General features: G+C 37.6%; 1 protein-coding gene across 1 annotated transcript in view; it reads right to left on the bottom strand.

The window, feature by feature from the left end:
- The window catches only part of Cbp80 (Nuclear cap-binding protein subunit 1), a 393330-nt gene that overhangs the window by 17150 nt on the left and 351030 nt on the right, over positions 1-25150 (bottom strand). Inside the window, exons 20-21 of the mRNA XM_090368459.1 lie at positions 23315-23418; positions 3035-3137 (exon numbers count right to left, since the gene is read on the bottom strand). Of these exons, the coding sequence (XP_090224585.1) occupies positions 3035-3137; positions 23315-23418 (207 nt within the window). The remainder of the gene's footprint in view (positions 1-3034; positions 3138-23314; positions 23419-25150) is intronic.

The following is a 25150-nucleotide window of genomic DNA, read 5'->3' as shown; positions in this document are numbered from 1 at the left end:
ATCATCCTGTCAACTAAAATTATTTCTTCTACTGGTACACAGGTATTACACTCTTGCAACTGTAATTATATTGATTTTCAGTCATTACTGTATGTGTCATCACTAGAAGTAAAGTGAGTAAAATGTGAGATAAACAATAATGACTGGAGGGTATATGGAGCGGCATGACTGTCAATATTGAGAGACACTTCCACTTATATTTTCATTCAATAAAGTAGACTTTTCAACACTACATGCCTCAGTTCACCAACTCAGTGAAAATTTTCTTTTAAAAAACACACCAATGCATATGAAGTGCTATCAACTGAAGACTGGCAATTCGATTTAACACTTTTATACCATGTGGGAAATATTCCTACAAACTGCAACAGGATTACAGTATAATGGCAGTGAGGTGCTACATCTACCTGCTAGCATGGCATGCTGTGCCGACCGGGCTAGCCGAGTGGGTAAAATACCTACCCGGCAACCAAAAGGTCACGGGTTCGATTCCCGCCTCGGGCTTGGATCAAAGTACTGCAAAAACCTTGGGAGGTGCAATATGGCCACAGAAGCCGATGCGCAACAACTACCAAATCAAAAAAAAAAATGGCATGCTGTAAATTGAACAGCCTGAACAAGGAAAAGGATAAAGAGAGAGAATTAAAAGATTTAAAATAGGAAAAAAAAAAAAGAATAAATGGCTAATTTGTTTTCTCCCAAGTAGACTATGTCTGGAAGACTGCTGCACAAATTGGAGCAGTGTGGCATTAGAGGCAAATTGCTGCTATGGAAAAAGGGATGGTTGAGTGGGAGAAGACAGAGAGTGGTAATCAATGGACACTGCTCTTCGTGGACTAATGTTATTGGTGAAGTCCCCCAGGGTTCAATGTTGGGTCCATTGTTGTTTTCTGTATTTATAAATGATATTGATGATGGTATATCAAGCTTAATGTCCAAGTTTGCAGACAATATGAAGATTCACAGGGTTGTTAAGGACACTAATGACAGTACACTGCTGCAACAGGATCCAGAAAAGTTGGGCTGAGAGGTGGCAAATGAAGACTAACATTGACAAATGTAGTCTTCCCATATGCAGTACAAAAGTACTGCATATGGGAAGCAGTAACGCCAGAGTAATGTATCAACTGTGTGGAACGACAGTGGTAGAGAATGAAAAGAACCTGGAGGTAATTGTGCAGCCAGATATAAAGTTTTCTGAGCAGTGCAGACGGTCTGCAAGAGTAATTCATGGTGTCTTGTCAATGATATATAGGAATTTTTCTAGCAGGGATAAGGAGGTGATTATCCCCTTGTATAAGGCGATGATCAGGCCACAACTTCAGTACTGTATACAGGTCTGGAGACCTCATTTTAAGAAAGATGTAGAGCTGTTGGAACGAGTACAGAAAAGGGCAACAAGATTAGTGAATGGAACAAAGGGTTGCTCTTATGAAGAAAGGCTCAAGTTTTGCAGATTACAGTGTCTGGAGACTAGGCACCTGCAAGGTGATCTGATTGATGTGTATGGTTTGAGCTCAATCCCATCATGCCCAATGCTGATGGGATTCTTCCTCTTGCTCAGAATAATCACCTAAGAGGGCATAAATTCAAATTGAGGAAAGACAGTTGTAGGATAGATATGCGGAAGTTTGCATTTAGCCAGCAGGTTGATTGGTGGAAGAACAGACTTCCATCTTTTGTTGTGGAAGTCGATAGCCTAAATAAATTTAAGGCTGAGCTGGACAGATATTTGGAATGAATGGAGGGGTGAAATGGGAGAGGTTTTTTTTTTTTTTTTTTTTTTGGCTGATGCTGCATAAGCTTGCTTTCTTGCATCGTACTAATGCTAATGCTAAAATACAACTGTCTGGGACTCACAATGGCTGATACTACCCAAGTGAAGATGTTACTGTGTTTCTCCTGTTCTTTTCTCTAGTTGAAGTGAGGATCAGCCGTTTGTCTTTAGGTATGCATATGTTAGGAATCTCTGCCTGCAGTTGCATCACCTTGCATGTGACTCTTCACATTTGTGTTACATGGCTCAGCTTTCAGTTTGATTTTTATTCATTTTTCCATACATTAAATGTTTTATTTCTCTTCTCTTTGTGCAGGTAGTTCAATTTTCAGCATGCAAAGCTAGCAGATAGTAGCACCTCATTATCATTACTCAGTTGCAGTTTGGAGCAAAATTCCCACGTGGTATAAAAGCATTAGACTGAATTTCTAATTTTTTTCTTCTTGATACTCTAAACCCAAAAGAATCAGATTCCTGTTCATAATCACCATTTAAAAATAATGCACATGTATTTGTACATGGACACAAGCTATATTTCACCATTAATGAATTAAAGTGTTTTGATCAAGTTTGTTCCAAGTCTTTACAATACGTGTGATGGTATATTTAAAATTAAAACTTTTTAACCTTAAAATTACTCTGAAATTTTTGTCAACATTAGGTGGTGTAAGTGCAGCAAGAATGTGTCTGAATATAATGTACAAAGTTTGTTTGTTTGTTTGTTATTTGGTTTTTAGGAGCATTAGCAACTAAGACCATATTGCTCCAGGGATATGCGGTGGTCATTCCCTGACCTTTCCGCATCCTCCATATTTGGTGGTCATGGGCACGAACCCCGGAGCTATGGAGGTGCCAATGTACAAAGTGAATTCAAAGAAAATGCTTGGTATCATGTACACTAGCCACAAGAGATGAGACTGCCAGTCTTTCCAGGTCATCTGGAAAAATCGTCCCATACTGTAGAGTATATCATTCCCTCAATCTTGGAGAAGAAGAGCATTGTAATACTAAAAAAGAAAAAAAGAAAAAAAAAAAAGACATTTCATATTGAAATGTAATTTTTTTTTTTTTTTTTCTTTTAAATCACTATGATATGACCATTCAAAATTAGAACATCCCTTGATTTACCAAAGATCAGGTCCGAAGATTGCAAAATTTGGGATATTGAACTGTATATTAGTTTGACTCGTATTTTATTTTTTTTTATAATAATACTTTTTATGATTAGCAGAACAAAAATTAATATATTGCCATTACCCTTTGAATTTTATCTTGTGATTCTTCCAATTCCTTCTGTAACTTCTGAACATGTCTTATCATTTTCCTGATGGTTAAATGGAGAATCTCCCAAATATAAGATCTAAAAACAAAAGTAGTGGAGACAGTTTAAAATACAACTGAAGTTCTCTTGATTGTTTTAAATTTATTTTAGATATTTAATTTTTACATTTTAAAATAAAATGGAAATTAGCTGAAATTTCCTCAAGGAATTTTATTATCAGTTAGCTGTTCACGTCTGTTAGGATTAACTGTGGGCAGTTAATATATGGCCTATACAAAAAATGAGCAGTTCTGCAATGTATGAACAGCTTTCCAAAACCCCTTCCCAAAATGCATGCCTTTATTTATTTTAGAAGCCACTCTGCTAATGCATAAACCCTCATTTATGCTGAGGGTTTATGCATTAGACACAAGAAGGCATACGATGCAAGAAAGCAAGCTTACACAGCGTCAGCCAAAAAAAAAAAAAAAAAAAAATCCTCCTCGTTTTGTCCAGCCGGTCCACTCCAAAGGTTTCTCTAGTTCAGCCTTAAATTTATTTCAGCTATCAACTTCCACAACAACAGATGGAAGTCTGTTCCACTAACCAACTAACCGCTGGCTAAAGGCAAACTTGCATATCTATTCTACATTTGTCTTTCCTCAATTTGAATCTATGTCCCCTCAGGTTCTTAGTCTGAGCAAGTGGAAGTATCTTGTCAGCATTGAGCCTGCTCAAACCATTCAAGGTCTTATACACCTCAATAAGATCACCTCGCAGGTGTCTAGTCTCCAGATGCTGCAATTCGTAGAACTTAAGCCTTTCTTCCTAAGCGCAACCCCTTTGTTCCTCTCACCAATCTTGTTGCCCTTCTCTGTACTCATTCTAGCAACTCTACATCCTTCCTAAAATGAGGCATCCAGACCTGCACTACTCAAGGTGTGTTACCTGACCACTGCCTTATACAAAAAGATAATCAACTCCTGGCAGCCTGTCTGCACTGCTTAGAGAACTTCATATCTGACTGCACAATCACCCCCAGATCTTTTCATTCTCCACCTCCCTGAGTGTAGTACTACACAGTTGGTACGTTTCTCTTGGGTTACTGCTACCCATATGCAGTACTTTGCATTTTTCAATGTTAAACTTCAATTGTCATTTCTTAGCCCATCTGCCTAACTTTTCTAGATCCTGCTGCAGTAGCATAGTCTTTAGGGTCATTAACAACCCTGCCAACCTTTGTATAATCTGCAAACTTGGACATTAAGCCTGATATACCTTCATCGATAAATACACAAAACAATGGGTGCAGCACTGAACCCTGAGGACTACACTAATAACATTAGTTCATGTAGAGCAGTGTCCATTTATTACCACTCTCTGTCGTCTTCCACTCAACCAACCCTTTATCGAATGCAACAACTTGTCTTTAATGTCATTCCACTCCAATTTATACAGCATTCCATGTGCAACGGTATCAAAAGCTTTGCTGAAATCCAAGTATATGTATCAAAATTATTTTTTTGCATCCAGGTCCTTTGTAACCACATCGTAATATCTAATCAAATTGGCCAGACAAGACTTCCTCTCAACAAACCCATGCTGTGTCTGAATTATTACTGCAGTCTTGTCTAGATGACTATGTATCACCTCTTTAACTGCTCCATTATTTTCCCTGAAACAGAGGTTAAACTAACAGGTCAGTAATTATTTGTGTCACCCTTTGAAACCCCCGTTGTTAATTGGGGATGCATTTGCATATCTCCAGTCCATGGGGACCTCCCCGGAATCTAAGGATGCTCTCATAATTATGGCTAAGGGTTTGCTAACTTCCCTCGCTGCCTCCTTCTGGTGGATGGAATCTATCCAATATAACTGGATAGATTCCATCCACCCCCAGGTGCCTTTTTTATGTTTAACTTCAACAATTTCTCTTACACTTTGCACTCAGTTATTAAAAATCACTTAGCTCCCTGTTTGAGTTTGATAAACTTCTGGCATTCCCCTCATTGAATAACTCCTCATGTGTGAATGTAGATTCAAAATACTCATTCAGTTTATCAGCTACTTGAGCAAGATTATCAATAGTCAAACTATCTATGTTAAGTGGACCAATATAATTCATCCCCTTCCTTCTAGAGTTTACATAAGTAAAGAACTCTTTGCTGTTTTTCTTTGCATCTTTTGCCAAAGGTTTATCATAATCTGCCTTTGCCTACCTAACCTCCTTTTTAAAAACTGGCTGAGATCACTGTAGTTATTGTAAGCCAGGGAAGTACAAGGGAAGGCAATAAGTAATGGTACAAACAGGCGTGCATAAGGAAGAGGGGTTGAATTTATTATGTACACTTAATAAATGTGTACATAATGAGAGCGGGAGAAGACAGAGAGTGGTAATCAATGGACACTGCTCTTCGTGGACTAATGTTATTAGTGGAGTCGTTCAGGGTTCAGTGTTGGGTCCATTGTTGTTTTCTGTATTTATAAATGATATTGATGATGGTATATCAGGCTTAATGTCCAAGTTTGCAGATGATACGAAGGTTGGCAGTGTTGTTAATGACAGAACACTGCTGCAACAGGATCTAGAAAAGTTGAGAGATGGCAAATGAAGTTTAACATTGACAAATGTAAAGTACTACATATGGGAAGCAGTAATCCCAGAGTAACGTATTAACTCTGTGGTACCATACTGATAGTGGTAGAGAATGAAAAGAACCCGGGGGTAATTGTGCAGGCAGATATGAAGTTTTCTGAGCAGTGCAGATGGTCTGCAAGAGTACCTCATGGTGTCTTGTCAATGATATACAGGAATTTTTCTAACAGGGATAAGGAGGTGATTATCCCCTTGTATGAGGCAATGGTCAGACCACACCTTGAGTACTGTATACAGGTCTGGAGGCCTCATTTTAAGAAGGATGTAGAGCTGTTGGAACGAGTACAAAGAAGGGCAACAAGATTAGTGAATGGAACAAAGGGTTGCACTTACGAAGAAAGGCTTAAGTTTTGCAAATTACAGTGTCTGGAGACTAGGTACCTGCGAGGTGATCTGATTGAGATGTATAAAGCTTTGAATGGTTTGTGCATGCTCAATGCTGATGGGATTCTTCCTCTTGCTCAGAATAATCGCCCAAGAGGGCATAAATTCAAATTGAGGAAAGACGGTTGTAGGATAGATGTGTGGAAATTTGCCTTTAGCCAGCGGGTGGTTGATTGCTGGAACAAACTTCCATCTGTCGTTGTAGAAGTTGATAGCTTAAATAGATTCAAGGCAGAACTTCACAAAAATTTGGAGCGAGTGGATGGGTGAAATAAGGGTTTTTTTTTTTTTGACTGATGCTATATAAGCTTTCTTTCTTGCATCATGTGCCTTTGCTAAAGCACATTGCCAATTAGTCTTTAACACCTTAATATCATTTTGCTGCTCTTTTTAGATCTGAAGATATGAATGGATAAAGTGACAGGAGTGTTGTATGTGATGGAGATCCTGTTAAAATCAGTCGGCTACATCTATCCATCGAAAACCTGTAGAGACCAAACAGTTGATGGAAGTAATGTCCAGATGTGGCTCCAATGATTTTGGGAAGGTTACTTCGACATCAAGGACAAACCAAGAGATGGAAGACCATTTGCCACAAACAGTGAAAACAAAGAACTCCCTGACAGCTTATTTGAAATGACAGGTGCATAACTTCTAGACAAGTGATGGATGTTGTGAAAACATCAAAGGGAAGTGTTTTGATCATCACCAACAGACTGGGGTAAAGAAAAATCTGTTCTCAGTGAGTGCCTAAACTGCTCACATGAGAGACAATAGCTGCAAGGAAAGAGATTTCTGAAGATCCTCTGGAAAGGTTTGGTGGTGGTGGCAGTCTTGAGTGCTTTAAAAGGGTCATACATGTGATGAAATACAACTCTTCCATAACGACCCCCAAATCAAAACAACAATTCATGAAATGGGCATGCTCAACATCACTTGAAAACAAAAATTGGAAAGAGATAAGTTTAATAGAATTCTGAAAACCATAAGCCTTGAACTGAATTAGTAGGATATCAAATATCATCAGGATAATAGCGGTACACGGCACAGATGACAGTTTCAAAGATCCACCAGCTGGGGCAGAGCACAATTTCTAACCCACAATAGCCCTAACCTTGCTCCATCAGATTTTTTTTTGTAGACTGAAATAAAACTCTAATAATGTCTAAATTAAACTAACTACGCAAACTTTTATGCTTTACAGAAACCCTGTTTACCCCACGATGCTCTTTTTTTTCTCTTTTTTTTTTAAGGCATACCTATGTGGGAAAGCGATATCGAACTCATTTCTAACATTAACATTGGGTAAGTGTTAACTTTCTGATTTTTACCAAAATGCATTCACTGCCTGAAAAGAACACTGGAGAAAATGAAGCAAGTGTGGTGGTTCTTACAATGAGTGATATTTTCACAAAGTTGAAAGGTTGTATTTTATCTATGTGAAATAAGGTTATAATATGTATAATAGATATTACAGCCTATATAGCGTTGCTTATTGCCCATGTATACTGTGCAAAAAGGACAGGTGGAATAAAACCAGGGTATGTCTGCTAAGGGCAAAAGTAGATGACTTAGGGCAGATATCTTTTAAGAAGCACAAAAGGAGACATTGTACATATTGACACTAATGACATTTAAAGTAGGAGATCTGGAGACTCGCTTAACAAGTACAAGGAAATGCTGGGAAAAAAGTCGCATTACGACTAAATTTGAAAGTGTCTGCAATCTATCCCAAACAAGATAGGAGGGAGTATATGTTAAGTGCCCTTTCAATCAATTCAGCCCTGAGAGATTGTGCAAGGCTCAGAAGGCAGAATTTTTCTCAGCGTGGTCTATCCTTGTTAACAGGAGAGACTGCTTCTAAAGGGATGGGATACACTTAAATAGAAAGGGTACAGGAATATATGATTGTGCTATTGAGGTAGTGTTAGGTAGATCGAAAATCTGCTAGCTTGGGCAGATATAGAGACTAATAGCCACAGGCAGAGAAGCAGCCTGAAAAGTAAGGTGCCGGGGATTTCAAGGATTGCTAGGAGTCTTCATGGAAAAAAAAAAACAAGTAAATACATGAGCTGTGTTAGTGTAATTAAGAGTACAAACAGATGCATGTATACTTGCATGTACATCAATGCTATCAATACTGTTAGTAAATAAATTTGATGAATCTGAAGTGCCGTTCAAGACATGAAATGCAGACATCATGTGAGGATATTAGAGACGTGGCATCATTCACCAATAAGGGATTTATAATTTGAATATGGGGAGTACAATGTGAGCACAAAGGACGATAGGAGGAGGGGGGGGGGGTCAGTTGGGTGTGATGTAAGCATGGGAAAAAATAGAAATGAGTAGGAGCGTGTTATAAGCCTAATGACTATGATCAGTATAATGAAGAACTGCAGAGAAATACAGTGGGCCAGTACATCAGAATGTCTTATAATGGGAGATTTTAACTTTCCAGACATTGATTGATTGGAACTTATGCATTGATCACTCACACAATAGCAAGATTTCTGTGGATTTTGTGGATGGCTGTTTTCTACAGCAGCTTTGTTAGAGAGAGGCTATTATGTTATTATTTGATTTTTAGGAGCATTAGCAACTAAGGCCATATTGCTCCGGGGATATGCGGTGGTCATTTCCTGACAATCCTCCCTATTTGGTGGTGACGGGCTCGAACCCCGGTCTAATCAAGAAGCGTGTGCTATGCACTGCTGCTCCTGCCCACCTGGCTACGGAGGCGCCTGTTAGAGAGGCAATGAGACGGAAATAATAACTCTTGATTTGATTACACTGGTCAAAACGTAAAATGCTACGAAAACACCCAATCTTGACTAATTTTATGCTGCTGGAAGAAAATCACATTAAAATTTGTTGATTAGCTCTTGTTTTCGAATTACAGTCGGGGTCTCATATTAAAGTTACTACATTATCAACTGTAATTCTTGGAAAAAGGCATGGCAACACTGCAGTTTCAGTACCACCACACTCTTATCATGTGATTGACAACTGTCGCCTCACTCTGCATCACATAAGTTTTGATGCCTCAATGTGTCTTCAAGAATTACTTCAACTCTGTTGAAGAATTACTTCAACTCTGTTGAAGTAATTCTTGAATATGGCTAAATACTGGGTGAAATGTTCTCAGTTAACAGTTGTTCTCTATGAGCTTTCCTACTTTTTGTGCAATATTTGTTGTGTAAGTTTAATATGCCCTGTAATTGTGTTAATAGTCCAGATGATTTCTGTTATGTATGTGGAGAAATCATGTTGGCTTCAAGGAAGCATCCCTTAACTCAAGCTATAAAAAGGCCTACTTCTTGTACTTTAGGTGTAAAGTAGGTGACCAGGACAAGAACTAGGCACCACACATATGCTGCACTACCTGTTCATCAAAACTCAACACGTGGATGAATTGAAAGGATCATTTTATGCTTTTCACAGTGACCAAAATATGGTGGAGCCAACAAATCATGTCACAGACTGTAACTTCTGTATGTTGCCTCCTATTAGAAAAGGGATGACAATGAAGAAAAAGTGGACTGTGATGTACCCAAATATACCATCTGCAATTCGTCCCATACCTCATAATGAAGTACTTTTTTTTTTTTTTTTTTTTTTTGTTAGTTGTTGGCGCATCGGCTTCTGTGGCCATAATGCACCTCCCAAGGTTTTTGCACTACTCTGATCCAAGCCCGAGGCGGGATTTGAACCCGCGACCTTTGGGTTGCCAGGCAGGCATTTTACCCACCCGGCTAGCCCGGTCGGCGGCGATGAAGTACTACTCATTCCTGAACAGATCGTTTTTCTGTACACTAATGAAGACACTTCATCTTCTTGTAAATGTCAACTTGATATACATGAAAGAAGTACAGCAGTCATCTATGTCAAGGGACCCAACGTTTTGTCCAAACCTTCTGAACCACACAAGATCACAGAAATTGAGCTTAATGACCTCATTGTGGATCTTGAACTGCTGAAGAATAAGGCAGGGCTTTTGGCCTCGAGGCAGCTGTGGAATCTTCTAGATCATTCTGTGAAAGCAACAACATTTCGTTCTCCAAATAAAGACTTTGATAAATTCTATCAAAGGTGAACTCTGTGTTTGTAAGGATATTTTTGGTTTAATGGTCAATGAACATAAGACACATTCCCAAAGGATGGTAACTATTTATAGATGCTTCTAAGGTTAGCCTTAAGGCTGTGTTATTACACAATGGAAATATGCTGCCTCTTGCATATGCCATCCACAAAAAAGATACTTAGTAGTTACTTTACTCGTGGAGAACATCCTCTTAGGTGTATGCTATCTTGGCAGATATGTAGTGATTTAAAGGTAATAGCCATTTTATTAGGACTACAAAAGGGTTACATTAAGTATTGTTGCTTTCTCTGTGAATGGGATAGTCATGCTAAGGATATGCACTACAAGAAGAGGAGATGGCCTCAACAGAAGTCACTAACACCTGGAATGAAGAACGTAGCATTTGAACCTCTAGTAGATCCAAATAAAGTTTTGTTTCCACCACTCCACATCAAACTGGGGCTGACAAAAAATTTTGTGAGGGCTTTGGAAGTGAACGGCCCTGCATTCACATACTTGCAAGAGAAATTCCCAAGACTTAGTACAGAGAAGATTAAGGCAGGGGTTTTCATTGGTCCACATATGAGGCAACTTTTCAAAGACAAACAGTTTGAACGTGTCCTTAGCGATAGTGGGAAATCAGTGTGGAAAGCCTTTCGAAATGTTTTGACTGGTTTTCTAGGAAATGTTAAAGCTGGCAACTATAGGCAGCTTGCAGAAGATCTTGTTACTTATGAAAAACTGGGGTGAAACATGTCATTGAAGATGCATTTCTTGCACTCACACCTGGATTTCTTCCCCCCAAACAATGGCGCCATCAGCAACAAGCATGGTGAATGCTTCCATCCAGACATCACAGTGATGGAACAAATATACAAAAGCAAATGGAATGCCACCATGTTAGTCGATTATTGTTGGATGATAAAAAGGGATGCTCCCGAAGCTGAATACAAGTGAAAGGCGAAAAGGTCCCATGTTTTATACAGGTACGTTCATAGCTACATCTTACTGCCATATAAATAAAAAATACCTCGTATAAATATACAAGACTACTTTTTCGAAAACAAGAGCCAATCTGCCATTTTAAGCACTATTTCTGTGTTTAGCAACCCAAAATCTATAAAGTAAACTTACTTTCATGCCCATAACAAGATATGACCCAACATTTGTTGTTCAGTGTTATCAGCAGTATTATTCGTGCATCAAGAAACTGCAGATAAAAGAATCAAAAAGGTGGCAGTAATCACAGAGTATTGATGCGGGATTTACATAAAGATGTAAAGGTCCAGGGATTTTGCTTTTGTAAAGGTGACTAAAGCAGTTTCACACAGTTTTTAAGTTCTGTACAGTGCAATCAACTGATGATGTTACCATCAGCCAATTCTAATTGGAAAGCATCAAAAGGAATTTATCATGGAAGCTGCTAGGACTTTCATACCAACTAAGAAATACCGTTCAAGGTTTAAGCCTAAATGATTGTCAGATGAACTAATGAAACTTGTGGCAGAGATGAAAAATGCATGGTATGCATAAAAATCATCAGGGAAAACAAAAGCCTATGGTAGATATAAACTATGTAATCAATTCACAAAGAAGGTTAGACAAGTGAAGGCAGATTACGAGAAATCTTTGTCAAAGAATGTAAAGAAAAACAACAAAGACTTCTTTATTTAAGTAAACACTAGAAGGAAGGGAATGAATCAGATTGGTCCACTTGATATTGATGGTTCGACTCCTGGTGATCCTGCTCAGGTTGCTGACAAACTGATGAATATTGCATCTACATTCACACATGGGAAATTCTTTGGGGAAGTGGAGGCCAGATGTTTATCAAACTCTCATAGGGAACTAAATGATTTTGTAATAATTGAGAGGAAAGTGGAAGAGAAATTGTTGAAGTTAAATATAAGAAAGATGTCTGGGCTGGATGTGATCTATCAAATTATATTAACAGAGGCAGTGAAGGAAGTAAAATGAGGCTTCCTCCTTGAGACCTGCTGGAGTGGCTGCAGAGAAGGGCCATAATATTGGTGACAGTAACAAAAGGATGCTCTTACCAAGAAAGGCTTCAGTTCTGCAAACTGCAGCGGCTAGAGACTAGGCACCTGCAAAGGAGATCTGACTGAGGTGTTTAAGACCTTGAATGGATTGAGTAAGCTCAGTGTTGATGGCATTCTTTCTCTTGTTCAGAATACCCACATGAGATGACATAAATGCAAACTGATGAAGGATGGTTGCAGCATAGATGTGTTGTAGTTAGTTTCCAGGTGGCTGATTTCTCTCTGTTGTTATGAAATTTCAACAGCAGATTTTTTATGACTGACACCACTTTATACCTCTCAATTTTCTACCACTATGCAAAAAATGAAATACAGATTAGAGTTACTTTACTCTAATTATCATGATACAAAAATGGCATTACAGTCAAAGCTCTATATAATGACCACCCAGGGGAAATGAGAAATTGGTTGTTATATCGATTGTTCATAAAATAGCATTAGGGTAATGAGAAATTGGCTGGGACCAACTACATAGGACATTAAAAAGATGGTCGCTATAAAGAGCTCTGATTGTATTTCTGAATTGTAACTTAAACCATAACCCAGTAAAATATAATGGAAGAAATGTTTCTTGTGAGAGACTTGGCTTCCAACAAAGTACTTTTATCTTAAAAAAAAAAAAAAAAAAACCACCAGTAAGACACAAAAGAAACAATAATGTGTTTAGATGGCCACACTTTTCAAGAGTTAGGAGATATTCAATGAATAATCTCAATTGTGCAGAACACAAGAAATGAAGTCATAGACTATGTTACCTGACGCACCTTAATTTCTGTACATTTATCATTATGTGGAAATAACTTTTCATTTATTAAAAAAAAAAAATGGGAAATTTCCTGACAGAAAAGTTTTTAATCAGAAGAGAACTATGAACTGAAAACTGAGTGGATTCATAATGCATTGACTGTTGCTTGTTAACACCCAATATCTTGTTAGCAATACAGAAATTTAACCTTCCATCACCCATCCCTCAATTTTAAGGACTTGTACAGTATGTATTTAATATCCCTTTTGTTTTAATATAAAAATTATTTTTTTGGTTTTTTGCTGAATTTAAGATGATCTATTAATTTTGATTTGCTAAAGCCAATTAAAAACACTGAATGAGAAACCAATAATAAAGAAAGTTTGTATCACATTTTTTAGAATTTTCCATGTCACTGATTCTCAGATTGAAACCCAGATGCTCAGATGGTATCTGGCAGATACACCATGAATATCTTTATTTTTGTAAGCTGTTCACATTTAGCCAATGAAATTATAGCTCTACAGCAGGGGTCGTAACCTTCTTCCATAGGGACCAGAGGCCATGTCTGCGAGTAGATGGTGGGCCACATTGATGTCTATAGCCAGGGGCACATTTGAGGTGGACAGAGGGGGTAAATGCCCCCCCAACCCCAAAATTTTAAAATTAAAGAAAAAGAACACAGGTGTTCTAAAAAAAATACCTAAAAGCCTGGTCACCATCCCCCCCCCTTTATGATGATATCTGGATACGCCAGCCACTTTCTATAGGTAATAAATTCTAAATAAACTATGAATGATGTTATTTTATTTAAGTAATATTATGTCTTAAGGACAAACAACTAGTTTGAGAGTTGATACTGTTTGTTCCTTGAAAGTCCCTCAATATTAGGCAACAGGCTGGATGAGGCCAGATGCAGGACATCATCTAATGGGCATCAGTCAGTTGGGTTCTTAAATTGCTCTTCGTGTATTTCACTTTTGAGAATAGCTGCTTGCACATATAAGTGCTACTGAACATCAATGCCATTTTTTTCGCGTGATCTACCAAGTTGATATATTTCCCAGATTCAAGAAGATATTTCTTGTAGAACTGTAGTGAAGCTACAGTTCTTTTTTTAAACTGTAGAACTGTTTAAATGGGATACGCCCTCCGCATGAAATATGGATCTTAATAGATCACTGCACTGCATCTCAATAAGTTCCATTTAAACATTTTCTGGTACAGTATCCACTTCCATATCAAACAGAGTAGCAAACAGCCTGAAATCACTTGTGTGTAAAGGAATGTCAGCAAAACGGGAAGAAAACTCAGTTCTCAAGTCACAAACACGTTGGCATCTGTTGGTTTGGTCTCCTGGAGTTTAAGGAAACGACGTATCCACACATCTCATGTATCAGCAGATTTCTTCCCTGAAGCTGCAAGTTCAGGTTGTTTAAATGGGATGTTAAATCCATCAGAAATGCCAGATGTGAACACTATTTGGGATTACGAAATTCTGAGGCATTCACATTTTTACTTGCAAGGAATGTTGCTATTTCTTCCTAACATTGCATTTTTCGGACATCATCTTTAATTTCAAGGCCTTACATGTGTCTTTGAAGCAGAGCCACAACACCTTTCTTTTCTCCAACCATTGCTGGCACTCCATTGGTTGTCATGCATTCTAGCACTGACAGATCCAGCTTTATGTCTGCAGTACACTTCAGCAAAGCTTCAAGCTCCTGTGATAGTGACCTTGATAGGAACCAACTGAACAAACTCCTCAAGAATGTCGAATTTACTCCACGTACAAATACTGCAAGATGAGCAGTATTTTTGGTATCTCTACTCTCATCAAGTGCTAACCGGAAATTTTTTCAGTAGTCCTTTAAACGATTTTTCACACACAATTCTTCTATTCAACTGACATTTCTTCTATTCATCGTGTAATTGTTCTTGCAGAGAGAGACTGACATTTGAAAATAGTCTCTTAATGTCTACAACTGTCACCAAACACTCTTTCACAAAATCCTGGCGCCTCTGTAGCAAGGTGGGCAGGAGCAGCACACACTTCTTGATCTAGACCGGGGTTTGAGCCCGTGACTACCAAATACGGAGGATGCGAAAAGGTCAGGGAATGACCACCGCATATCCCCGGAGCAATATGGCCTTAGTTGCTAATGTTCCTAAAAAAACCAAACCAACAACAAACCACAAAATCCCCATCAGTTAAAGGCTTCGAATTTTCTGTTATCAACTTCGACAATGTGTAGCTGGCATGTGTATTTCTTTCTGATTCTGCCCTTTGTCACTTGAATACCAAACTTTGTTTTTCTAGGCTCAATTTAAGTTCATGAAATTCATCCTTGCTTGCCCATTAAATTCTCTGAATTTCGGATGTTTTGTTTCATAGTTCTCATAGAATAAGGAGTTCAAAATCTTGCTTGATGTTGAACTCCTTATTCACAGAAACACTTGCATAGCAAATTAACATACGGGCCTGCCAAAGCGTTGTGTTAAAAAGTATTTTTACTCGGCACTCAGCATCCCCCTTCCTTCATTTTGTTGCCATTGGGGTTCAGTGAAGGGAAAAAAAAAAAAAAAAGAAAAAAAAAAGAGAAATTCAAACATTGCTATTGTTATAACTATTATAATCGTAAGTAAAGAAGATAACACCTCGCAGTTTAGCTATATATGCCACCACGCCCCAAGTACAAAATACAAAAAATACATGCACTGTATGACTAACAAAACTCGCCCAATTCCAAGGAATCCAAATTAAGGAGCAAAGTAACAAGAGCAGCAGTATATGAGCAGAGCAATAGACAAAACTAAAAAAGGCCGAAACACAGGTTATAAGGAGACGGTAAGTCAAACAGTGATAGATGCTTCTATGCAAGCTCCTTCCACTCCAAGTGTGGCTGATGAAACACGAGCCGTGGTGCCGTCAGCTGCTGTAGAACAGACAGAAAATGGGAGCTATGACTGATCAAAACCAATTGTAACAAAAATGTATGAAAGTAACACTGTTCCCTGAAACTTCTAAAATCAAAAACCTATATGCTTCTTTTTTTTATTTCTATTTTAGATATTTAATTTTTTGAATTATATAAACAAATATGTATATTTATATACAGGCTCGTAACACCGTACAAATCATTGTAATTTATTAAAATACTGCGGTTCTACATCAGGCCTGAGATAGAATTACAAACTTGAATTTTTTTAGGACCACCGCAGGCCGGGTGGATATGATATTCCTTTTTGGAAATGTGGGTTGTTGTTGTTTGGTTTTTAGGAGCATTAGCAACTAAGGCCATATTGCTCAGGAATATGCAGTGGTCATTCCTTGACCTTTCCGCATCCTCCGTATTTGGTGGTGATGGGCTCGAACCCCAGTCTAATCAAGAAGCGTGTGCTACGCACTGCTGCTCCTTCCCACCTGGCTACAGAGGCTCCTGGGAATGTGGGCTGGATGATTCTGAGTGGTAGGACAGATCCAGCCAGTGGGCCGTAGGTTGCAGACCCCTGCTCTACAGCAAGATTAGACACCTGTTCCCACACAGGAATAGGAATTGCCTAGAAGAAAGATAGAAGCATTTGCTTGCCTGGTGCATGTTAAATGCCACACAAAAAAATTATTGTGGTGTGATTCATAGTATAACAAAATGAAAACACTAAATACTGTTCAAACAGTCAGAAACTATGGTAGGTAAAGGCACACAGGAAAATTTGATTTGATTTACAAACTTAAAAAAATAACAGAAATTTTTTTTTTAAAAAAAGTGGCACCTGTCAGATTCCACGTTAGCAATGGAAGGTCGATAATATTGTTGCAAACATCTAAGTATAGTTCACTGCATAAATCTCTGGGCAACAACAGAGTATGCTGTTAATACTGGCATGCAAATGCCACACAATGGATAAAACAACACAAGTTGTTTGTGCATAATCAGCAGAGGTGATTGGGGGAGGGGGAATGGAAGTTTAGAAAACATACACTAAATGATAATATTTTAGTAACTAAAAGATGATATTTTATACTAAAATGTAGGAATAAATGATAAATCATAATAAAGAAAATTTAAAATAATTATGCCTGAAAGCTGCAACCATGGAATTCAATAAAGGCATATTTGTTTCATTTAAAAAGGATCAAAAATTGTTTTCAGTTTTCTAAGCATATAAGGTAAGGAAGAACTTTCATTGTTATTTCATGCAAGCATCAGGAAAATTCAGATAACAAGAGATAAAAAAAAAAAAAAAAAAAAAAAAAGAAATAATTAAAAATATTGTCAACTGACTTTAGTGTTTTTATGTTTAGATAGAATTGTTAAGTTTTATTTTGTTTTTTAAAGTTTAGTTTTCTAAAAGTAGTCTTTATTTTGTACTTAGAATCTCAGCTCATGTAAGTCATATAATATTTACCTAGGTGGCTGGACCTGTAAAAAACTTAAGTGAAAAACAAAAAAAAAACAGTGATAGAAGGACAAAAAATTAAACAAATACCTCTTCTTGATTCTTTCAAGTTAAAAATTCTAGCAACTCTACATCCTCCCTAAAATCAGGCCTCCAGACCTGAACACAGTACTCAAGGTGTGTCCTGACCATTGCCTTGTATAATGGGATAATCGCCTCCCTGTCCCTGCTAGCAAAATTCCTATATATATCATTGACCTGCCCGGGCAGCTCATCTGCACTGCTCAGCAAACATCATATTCAACTGCACAATTACCCCAAGGTCTTTTTCACTTCCCTGAGTGTAGTACGTCATGCGTTTCTCTTTGGTTATTGATACTCATATGCAGTACTTTGCATTTGTCAATGTTAAACTTCAGTTGCCACTTCTCAGCCCATTTTCCCAACTTATCTAGATCCAGTTGGAGTAGCATACTGTTTTTACTGTTGTTATCAAACCATGCCAACCTTTGTATCATCTGCAAACTTGGACATTAAACCCAATATACCTTCATCAATATCATTGATAAATATACAAAACAACAATGGGCCCAACACCGAACCCGGGGGAAATCCACTAATAACATTTGTCCACAAAGAGCAGTGTCCATTGATTACCACTCTCTGTCGTCTCCCACTCAACCATCCCTTTATCCATTGTAGCAACTAACCCTTAATACCACATCTCTCCAATTTGTGCAGAAGTCTTCCATGTGCAACAGTATCAAAAGCTTTCCTGAAAGCCAAGTATATGATATCAAAATTATTTTTGGCATTCAGTTAATTGTGACCACATCATAGTATCCAATCAAATTGGTCAGACAAGAGCTCCCTTTAACAAACCCATGCTGTCTTAACTATTACTGCAGTATTGTCTAGATGATCCTGCAATGCTTCTCTAACCAGTAATTTCATTATTTTCCCTGGAACACAAGTCAAACTAACAGGTCTGTAGTTACTTGTGTCACCTTTTGAACCCCCTTTGTGAATTGGTGATACATTTGCACACCTCCAGTCCATGGGAACCTCACCTGAGTCCAAGGAAGCTCTCATAATTATGGCTAAGGGTTTGCTTACTTCCTTTGCTGCCTCCTTTAATATAACTGGATAGATCCCATCCACCCCAGGTGTCTTTTTTATGTTTAACTTCAACAAATTCTCCTGCAGTTTGCTCTCAGTTATTACAAAATCACTTAGCTCCCTGTTAGAGTTTGATAAACTTCTGTCACTCCCCTCAATGAATAACTCCTCATGTGTGAATGTAGATGCAAAATACTCATTCAGTTTAACAACTACCTGAGCATGATCATCAATAGTCAACCCATCTATGTTAAGTGGTCCAATCTGATTCATCCCTTTCCTTCTAGAGTTTACATAAATAAAGAACTCTTTGCTGTTTTCTTTGCATCCTTTCCCAAGGATTTCTCATAATCTGCCTTCGTCTGCCTAACCTCTTTTGTGACTTGATTACAGACTAGTTTATATCTGCCATAGGCTTCTGTGTCACCTGATATTTTATATGCATTCCATACATTTTTCTTCTCTGCCAAAAGCCTCATTAGTTCATCTGACATCAATTTAGGCCTAAATCTTGAACAGTAATTCTTAGTTGGAATGAAAAGCCTAGTAGCCTCCAAAATTACGTCCCTGAAGGCTTCCCATTTAGAATTCAACACTGGCAACATCATCAGTTGACCCCATTGTACAGAATTTAAAAACTGTCTGAAACCCTTGTAGTCACCTTTATGAAAGCAATTGTTCTTCCCTTTAGCCTTGATGGTAGTTACATCTTTAAGTAATTCTCACATCAGTACATTGTAATCACTGTCACTCAGTGGTTCCTTTATCTGCAAATTCTTAATTACTGCTGCATGAATAATCACTGTTGATAATCAGATCAAGTGTATTACTCCCTCTGGTTGCCTCTCAAACATGTTGCTGTAAAAAACAGTCATCCAATAAATCCACATGTCTTGCTAGTGTGTGAGTGACCAACCCACTCACACGCTAGCAAGTGGGTTATTATGTTTTTTATATGATTGAAGATTTCAGTGAAGGGGAACTCATTTCACCATAATACCATAACATAAATACCCAAAGAATCCAGTTATCGGTATTATGGCAAATGCAATAAGTCTGACTTTACTATCCATTTATAACTGATTGCGCTAACAGAAAAGCCCAATAAACCGGAAAGTGCAAATTGTTTTTATTGTTTTATGGTCGTGACCTCCAGAAATGTGTGAGCGAAAAATATCACAAAGGCGTTCAAAATTGATTCTTATAACAGAACATATGATAATGATGAAAGTGTAGGGCAATTTCCATTATAAAAATGACCTTTTAGAGAGATAAACAGCTTAGTTATATAGTGAAAATTTCAACTTCCAAGGTCTTGGAACGAATTACCAAAAAAAAAAATAAATAAATAAATAAATAAAATAAACAATTCACATTACAATATTTTCACGATACCTCCATTTATTCCTACAGGATACAAAATACGCCTTCACAATTTTTTAAAGTTTGCCACGGCCAGTAATTAAATCTGTAAGTCGAGTATTACGTAAGCCAGGGAGTGCCTGTATATATATATATAATATATAGATATAGATATACAGTAAACTCCCGCTATTTGCGGTCACTGATTTAATATAAAATGAAACCTAAAAAAATGTGAATTTTAAAGCGCCGTGAACATTTTCCACTATAAAAAAACATGAGCATGGCTAAAATTATCTTTCCCGGTCAAAACAGTGCTCAGTGGGTGGGGTGAGAGGGGTGACAAAAATGCGAGCGTGGATGTTTCTCGCTAATCCTTGTTCAGTATGTGTTATGCGCTTGTCATGGAAGGCTTTGTCATTTGCTTTTAATTTATATGCTTATAAATTGAATAAATTTATCAATTTATAAATTGATATGCTTACAAAAGTGATAAATCTACCATTTTGCAGTGTAAAACAGACTTTTTCGAGTGTGTTAACAGAAGAAAGTGACTTTATTGTGGACAAGTTCTTTCTAACCCATACAAAAATATGACTACGAATAACAAGGGAAATGTGAAAAGATCAAAGAAGGTGATGACATTAGCAAATAAAATTGAGTTATTAGATAAAATTTCTAATGGTGAAAGTGTCTCCTCAGTGGCAAAATATTATAAAATCAATAAGTTAACGGTACGATCAATCAAGAAACCGGAAGAAAAAAATCAGCCGTAGTGTCTGTGAAAACGCACTAATTGCTTCAAAAATTTGCTCTGTAACTCGTGATGTTAAATTAGAAAAAATGGAAAAGCTTTAAATCTGTGGATAGAAGACCAAACTCAAAATAAAATTCCGTTAAGTTCACTCATCATTCGTGAAAAGGCAAAACTCCTTTATCAACACTTTAGCGAAACTGGTGATAGCACTGGTGGGATAAGTTTTTTTAGCTAGCAAAGGTGCTGGTTTGAAAGATTTGTTTGAAATTTCTAATAAATATTACATTTAATATTAAATTGTTTCTTATTTTCATTTCGATGCCATATGCTTGCATTTCGATGCCATATGCTTGCATTTCGATGCCATATGCTTGCATTTCACTATGTACTGTCTATGTACATAGTCATATTATGAAGGTACATATAATACATACATAAACAAAATTTTAGACTAGTTTTTCTTATATATTTCATACTTTGGACCGGAACCCCTTTATTACTATGGGACCCATAACTCAGTATTCGCTGCATTTCTCAGGAACATAACCCCCCGCTATTTGCGGGAGTTTACTGTGTGTATATATATATATATAACAAGTTGCTAACAGATTCTTTTAAATCAGTGTGGCATCTATGGGCTGTGCTGAATTCTTCTGCGGATCCCAGTTCCATATGAAATTATTTAGTTTTGCTTGTGATTTGAGTATAACGTCTCCCACATCTTCAAATCGACTGTACTTAGAACAATTAGAGTCTGTTATGAAAGTATCAATAGTAGATCTGGATATAGTGTTGAAGTATTTTTCTCATGTTTTGCAAATTATAGGCCATTGTACATAACATATACACTTCAAGGTGACAATTTAAAGGAAATTGTGCTTCCACAATATTAGATTACTAAAATTTTTAAGATGGATAATGAGTAAAAAGCTACATCCTTTCTTTGTTATCTTTAAAAAATTTAAACAAATGCTTCAGGCTATATTTACACTGCTTAACCAGAGTATCCATCAACATGCCAAGTCTACCATTTTTAACATACCATTACAACAGCTTGTTTCAAACAGACTGCTCATCATTGCAAATGTCCCACCTAAAAGGAGAGCATGCGTTGAGCTCAAAATAAGTGGTGACCAGATATTATTATTATTATTATTATTAGCCATATAGTGCAAGGAAGCCTGAGGCTTATGCTGTACCAGCCAAACAAATTTGAGTTACTCAGCAAAACACAGATGGGGGGGGGAAGCGAGCGAGAGAGAGAGAGAGAGAGAGAGAGAGAGAGAGAGAGAGAGAGAGAGAGAGAGAGAACAAGAATCAGAAGTAGAAGGGAATCACCAAGAAAGAGAAGAATGATGATATCCAGCAGCTCTGGACCCTGGGTGTGCCAAGCCCATACTCACCAGATGTGAGCCCCCTGGGGATGCTATATCAATGTAGACAAGAAATGATTAAGTCTGTGTATCAATTCAGCTGTATTTAATTATGAAATTGCAGTGCACATCACCATGAACAGCAATATGAGTGGCTACATTTCACAGTAGGGAGTTCAGAAGGTGACAGATGTCCTCAGTAAACACTGGGCCATGCTTCTTCACTTGTGTTGTGAGTTGGGCAACAGTAATAGAGGGAGCTGAGAGAAGGTCAACGAGCATTCCATATCCCAAAATGTCTAATTGCTGACAGATCTGGTGAATGCTGTATGTGGGTAGGAACTGTCCTACTGAAGAATAGCATTCAGGATGTAGTGTGGAAAGGGCAGCACTTGTTTTAGAATGGTTTAAAATAACATCTTATCACCAATAATGACCAGAGATGAATAGCTATCGTAACACACCACAATTCAGCTGTTGGCCTCAGCTTTTCCCCTGAACCACTGCAGATGCTGATAACTTAACTGAATCACAGGGCAACAGTTGGAAAGAATGCAGTCCCACTTCTTGAGAGATAGATAGAGAGAGAGAGACAGAGAGAAATACAATGTTGAAAATCTGGCAGACAGTGACAGATCTGTTTCTTATCAGTAGGCGGTGAATCTGCTGATCCTCATGTTCTGACATTCTTCTGATGATACCTGAGCCCTGGTGATGTGTCAGAGTACTTTCCTGTACTGACTGTTGACAGCATCCAACTACATGGGCATCACAATCCAACTAATGGTGATTTATTCTGTTGATCATCCAGCTTCTAATAATCCAATGATCTGACTCCTTTCAAAGTCTGTCCTTCATTGTCTTTAGGCATGTTAAGTGCATTGTGCACAAGATGGTCATCTGCTCATGTTTACTCACATTTTTATAGAACTTTCAAATTTCCATTGTCAGGCCACTAACATGTCAATGGATGTTCTACTGTGATGATTAGCTTGACATATTAATGATTTACATCACAGTTATGCAAACAAATATTCAGGTAAATGCATCCATTCTTTCTATTTGGGACAATTTTCAATGAGAAGCAGGTTTGAAATACGACTGCAATCAAGTTAATAAGAGCATACTAAATTAATTATGTCAAAAATTGCAAAATTATCCTACAATATTCAGCATTTTTTGCATTAATGCATATATTATAATTTTGTTATTTGTCATTCTGGAGTCATTGATAAAACCTCATTTGTTGCTTAACTTTTAGGCATCAACATACTTCATGTCTGAAAGTATGTATCTTCATTTATCAACATACTTCATGTCATTATTCAGACTTACTTCATAAATTCTGGAATCATTTCTTTGGAAAAAATCCAATTGGCAACAGCTGAACATTCTACTATTTGAGTCTTTAAGAACTTGTCCACCAATACACACATCATCTAAAATACAGAAAATTTATATGAAATGAATTTTGTGTATCACATATTGTTCAAACTTTTTAAAATTAATATGAATCTGTAATAAGAAATTTACAATCTTAAAGAACTGCATAAAGAAATTTTTCACCCAGTTACAGAGACCACCTTTAAATGTGGTTATGGTTATATCCATAACAAATTATATTTACAGTAAACCCTCACTTAAATGAACTATAAAAGGGGGGAGAAAGGTCTGTCTGCTAAATTCGGTTGTCCTTTAAACTTGAACAAATTTAGTGTTTACTGCACTTACAGTGTGGAGTACAAGAGATTGAAATCTTGCGTTATGCAATGGCAGTGGAAAACGATTAAATTTTATTCGGTCTGAAGAACTCTCTAGTTCACTTGTTTGAAGTTCAGATGATTTCTTACTGATGTATGAGATGCTCAGCAGGCTAATGAAAGGTGATGAGAAGGTAAATCCAGACTCTCTGGTGCTCTGTTTTATTGTGAAAATATTTTTATCTAATATCAGACTGAGATGGTTATGTCAGTGAGTCCTGTATGACAGAAAGCCTGATTCAGTGGATGCTATCCATTATATTTTTCTTCTTCTTTTTTTTTTCCTGTTAGTTGTTGGTGCATCGGCTTCTGTGGCCATATTGCACCTCCCAAAGTTTTTGCATTTTACTCTGATCCAAGCCCGAGGCGGGATTTGAACCCGCGACTTGGGTTGCCAGGCATGCACTTTATCCACTCGGCCTTCAGATGCACTTCAGATATAATGGATGCCTGGTCGGCATCCATTATATCTGAAGTTCCATTAAACTGAGGTCTGTATTTCAAATATTCAGCAAGAATATTAAGAACTACACAATTACCACTTCAACTTTATTGATGTGATGAAATTTTGCTCTTGAAACTTCTGCCTGACTTCAGTCTGCTAGGGTTGTTGTTGTTTGGTTTTTAGGAGCATTAGCAACTAAGGCCATATTGCTCCGGGGATATGCGGTGGTCATTCCCTGACCTTTCCGCATCCTCTGTATTTGGTGGTCACGGGCTCGAACCCCGGTCTAATCAAGAAGCGTGTGCTATGCACTGCTGCTCCTGGCTACGGAGGCACCATCCGCTAGGGGGAGACAATACTGTCTGGTTGTTGTACATTGTGCTCCGTAAATTTTTCTTGATTTGTGTAATTAAAAGTGCAGTATTCAGTTCTTTTTTGTGTTGCTATATCGAGATCGACCCTTGGAAGTGCCAGATGCAAGTGGAGAATAATGAAACCAGGCAAGAGAAATTTTGAATGAGTTTCTTCATTCTTGTTACTACTACTTCTTATGTGCGCTTCGGCCATTGTTCAGTGCCTTTCAAGTTAAACGTGACCTTGACCTGGCATTGAGCTGCAAAGTGGTTCTGTTTTCCCCGCACCTCTCTCCCTGGCACATGTAGTGACAGCTAAGGAAGTAAGGCTGAGTTTTACTTTAACTTTTAAATTCTCAATTTAACATGGATGACAAAACTGTTGTCACTGATACAAGCATTTCAAATGAGGATTTTCCTCCTTTGGGTTCTACACAGGACATAATGTCAAGTCAGCCAGATGCAAAATTAAATGCATCCTCAGTGGTAAGCCCTGTCAGAATAGATTTTTCTCCTAACGATAATTGTCAAAGTCAGGACTGTCAGCAAACAAATAACGTTGTTTCAATAGCTGATGCTCCTCCGGTTGATGCTAGGACTCAGGCTCATAAAA

The sequence above is a fragment of the Mastigoproctus giganteus genome, chromosome 2 (assembly GCF_048544385.1).
Source record: "Mastigoproctus giganteus isolate SK-2022 chromosome 2, ASM4854438v1, whole genome shotgun sequence".
NCBI lineage: Eukaryota > Metazoa > Arthropoda > Arachnida > Uropygi > Thelyphonidae > Mastigoproctus > Mastigoproctus giganteus.
Note: the sequence above shows the minus strand (reverse complement) of the source record. Positions and strands in the feature narration are given on the sequence as shown.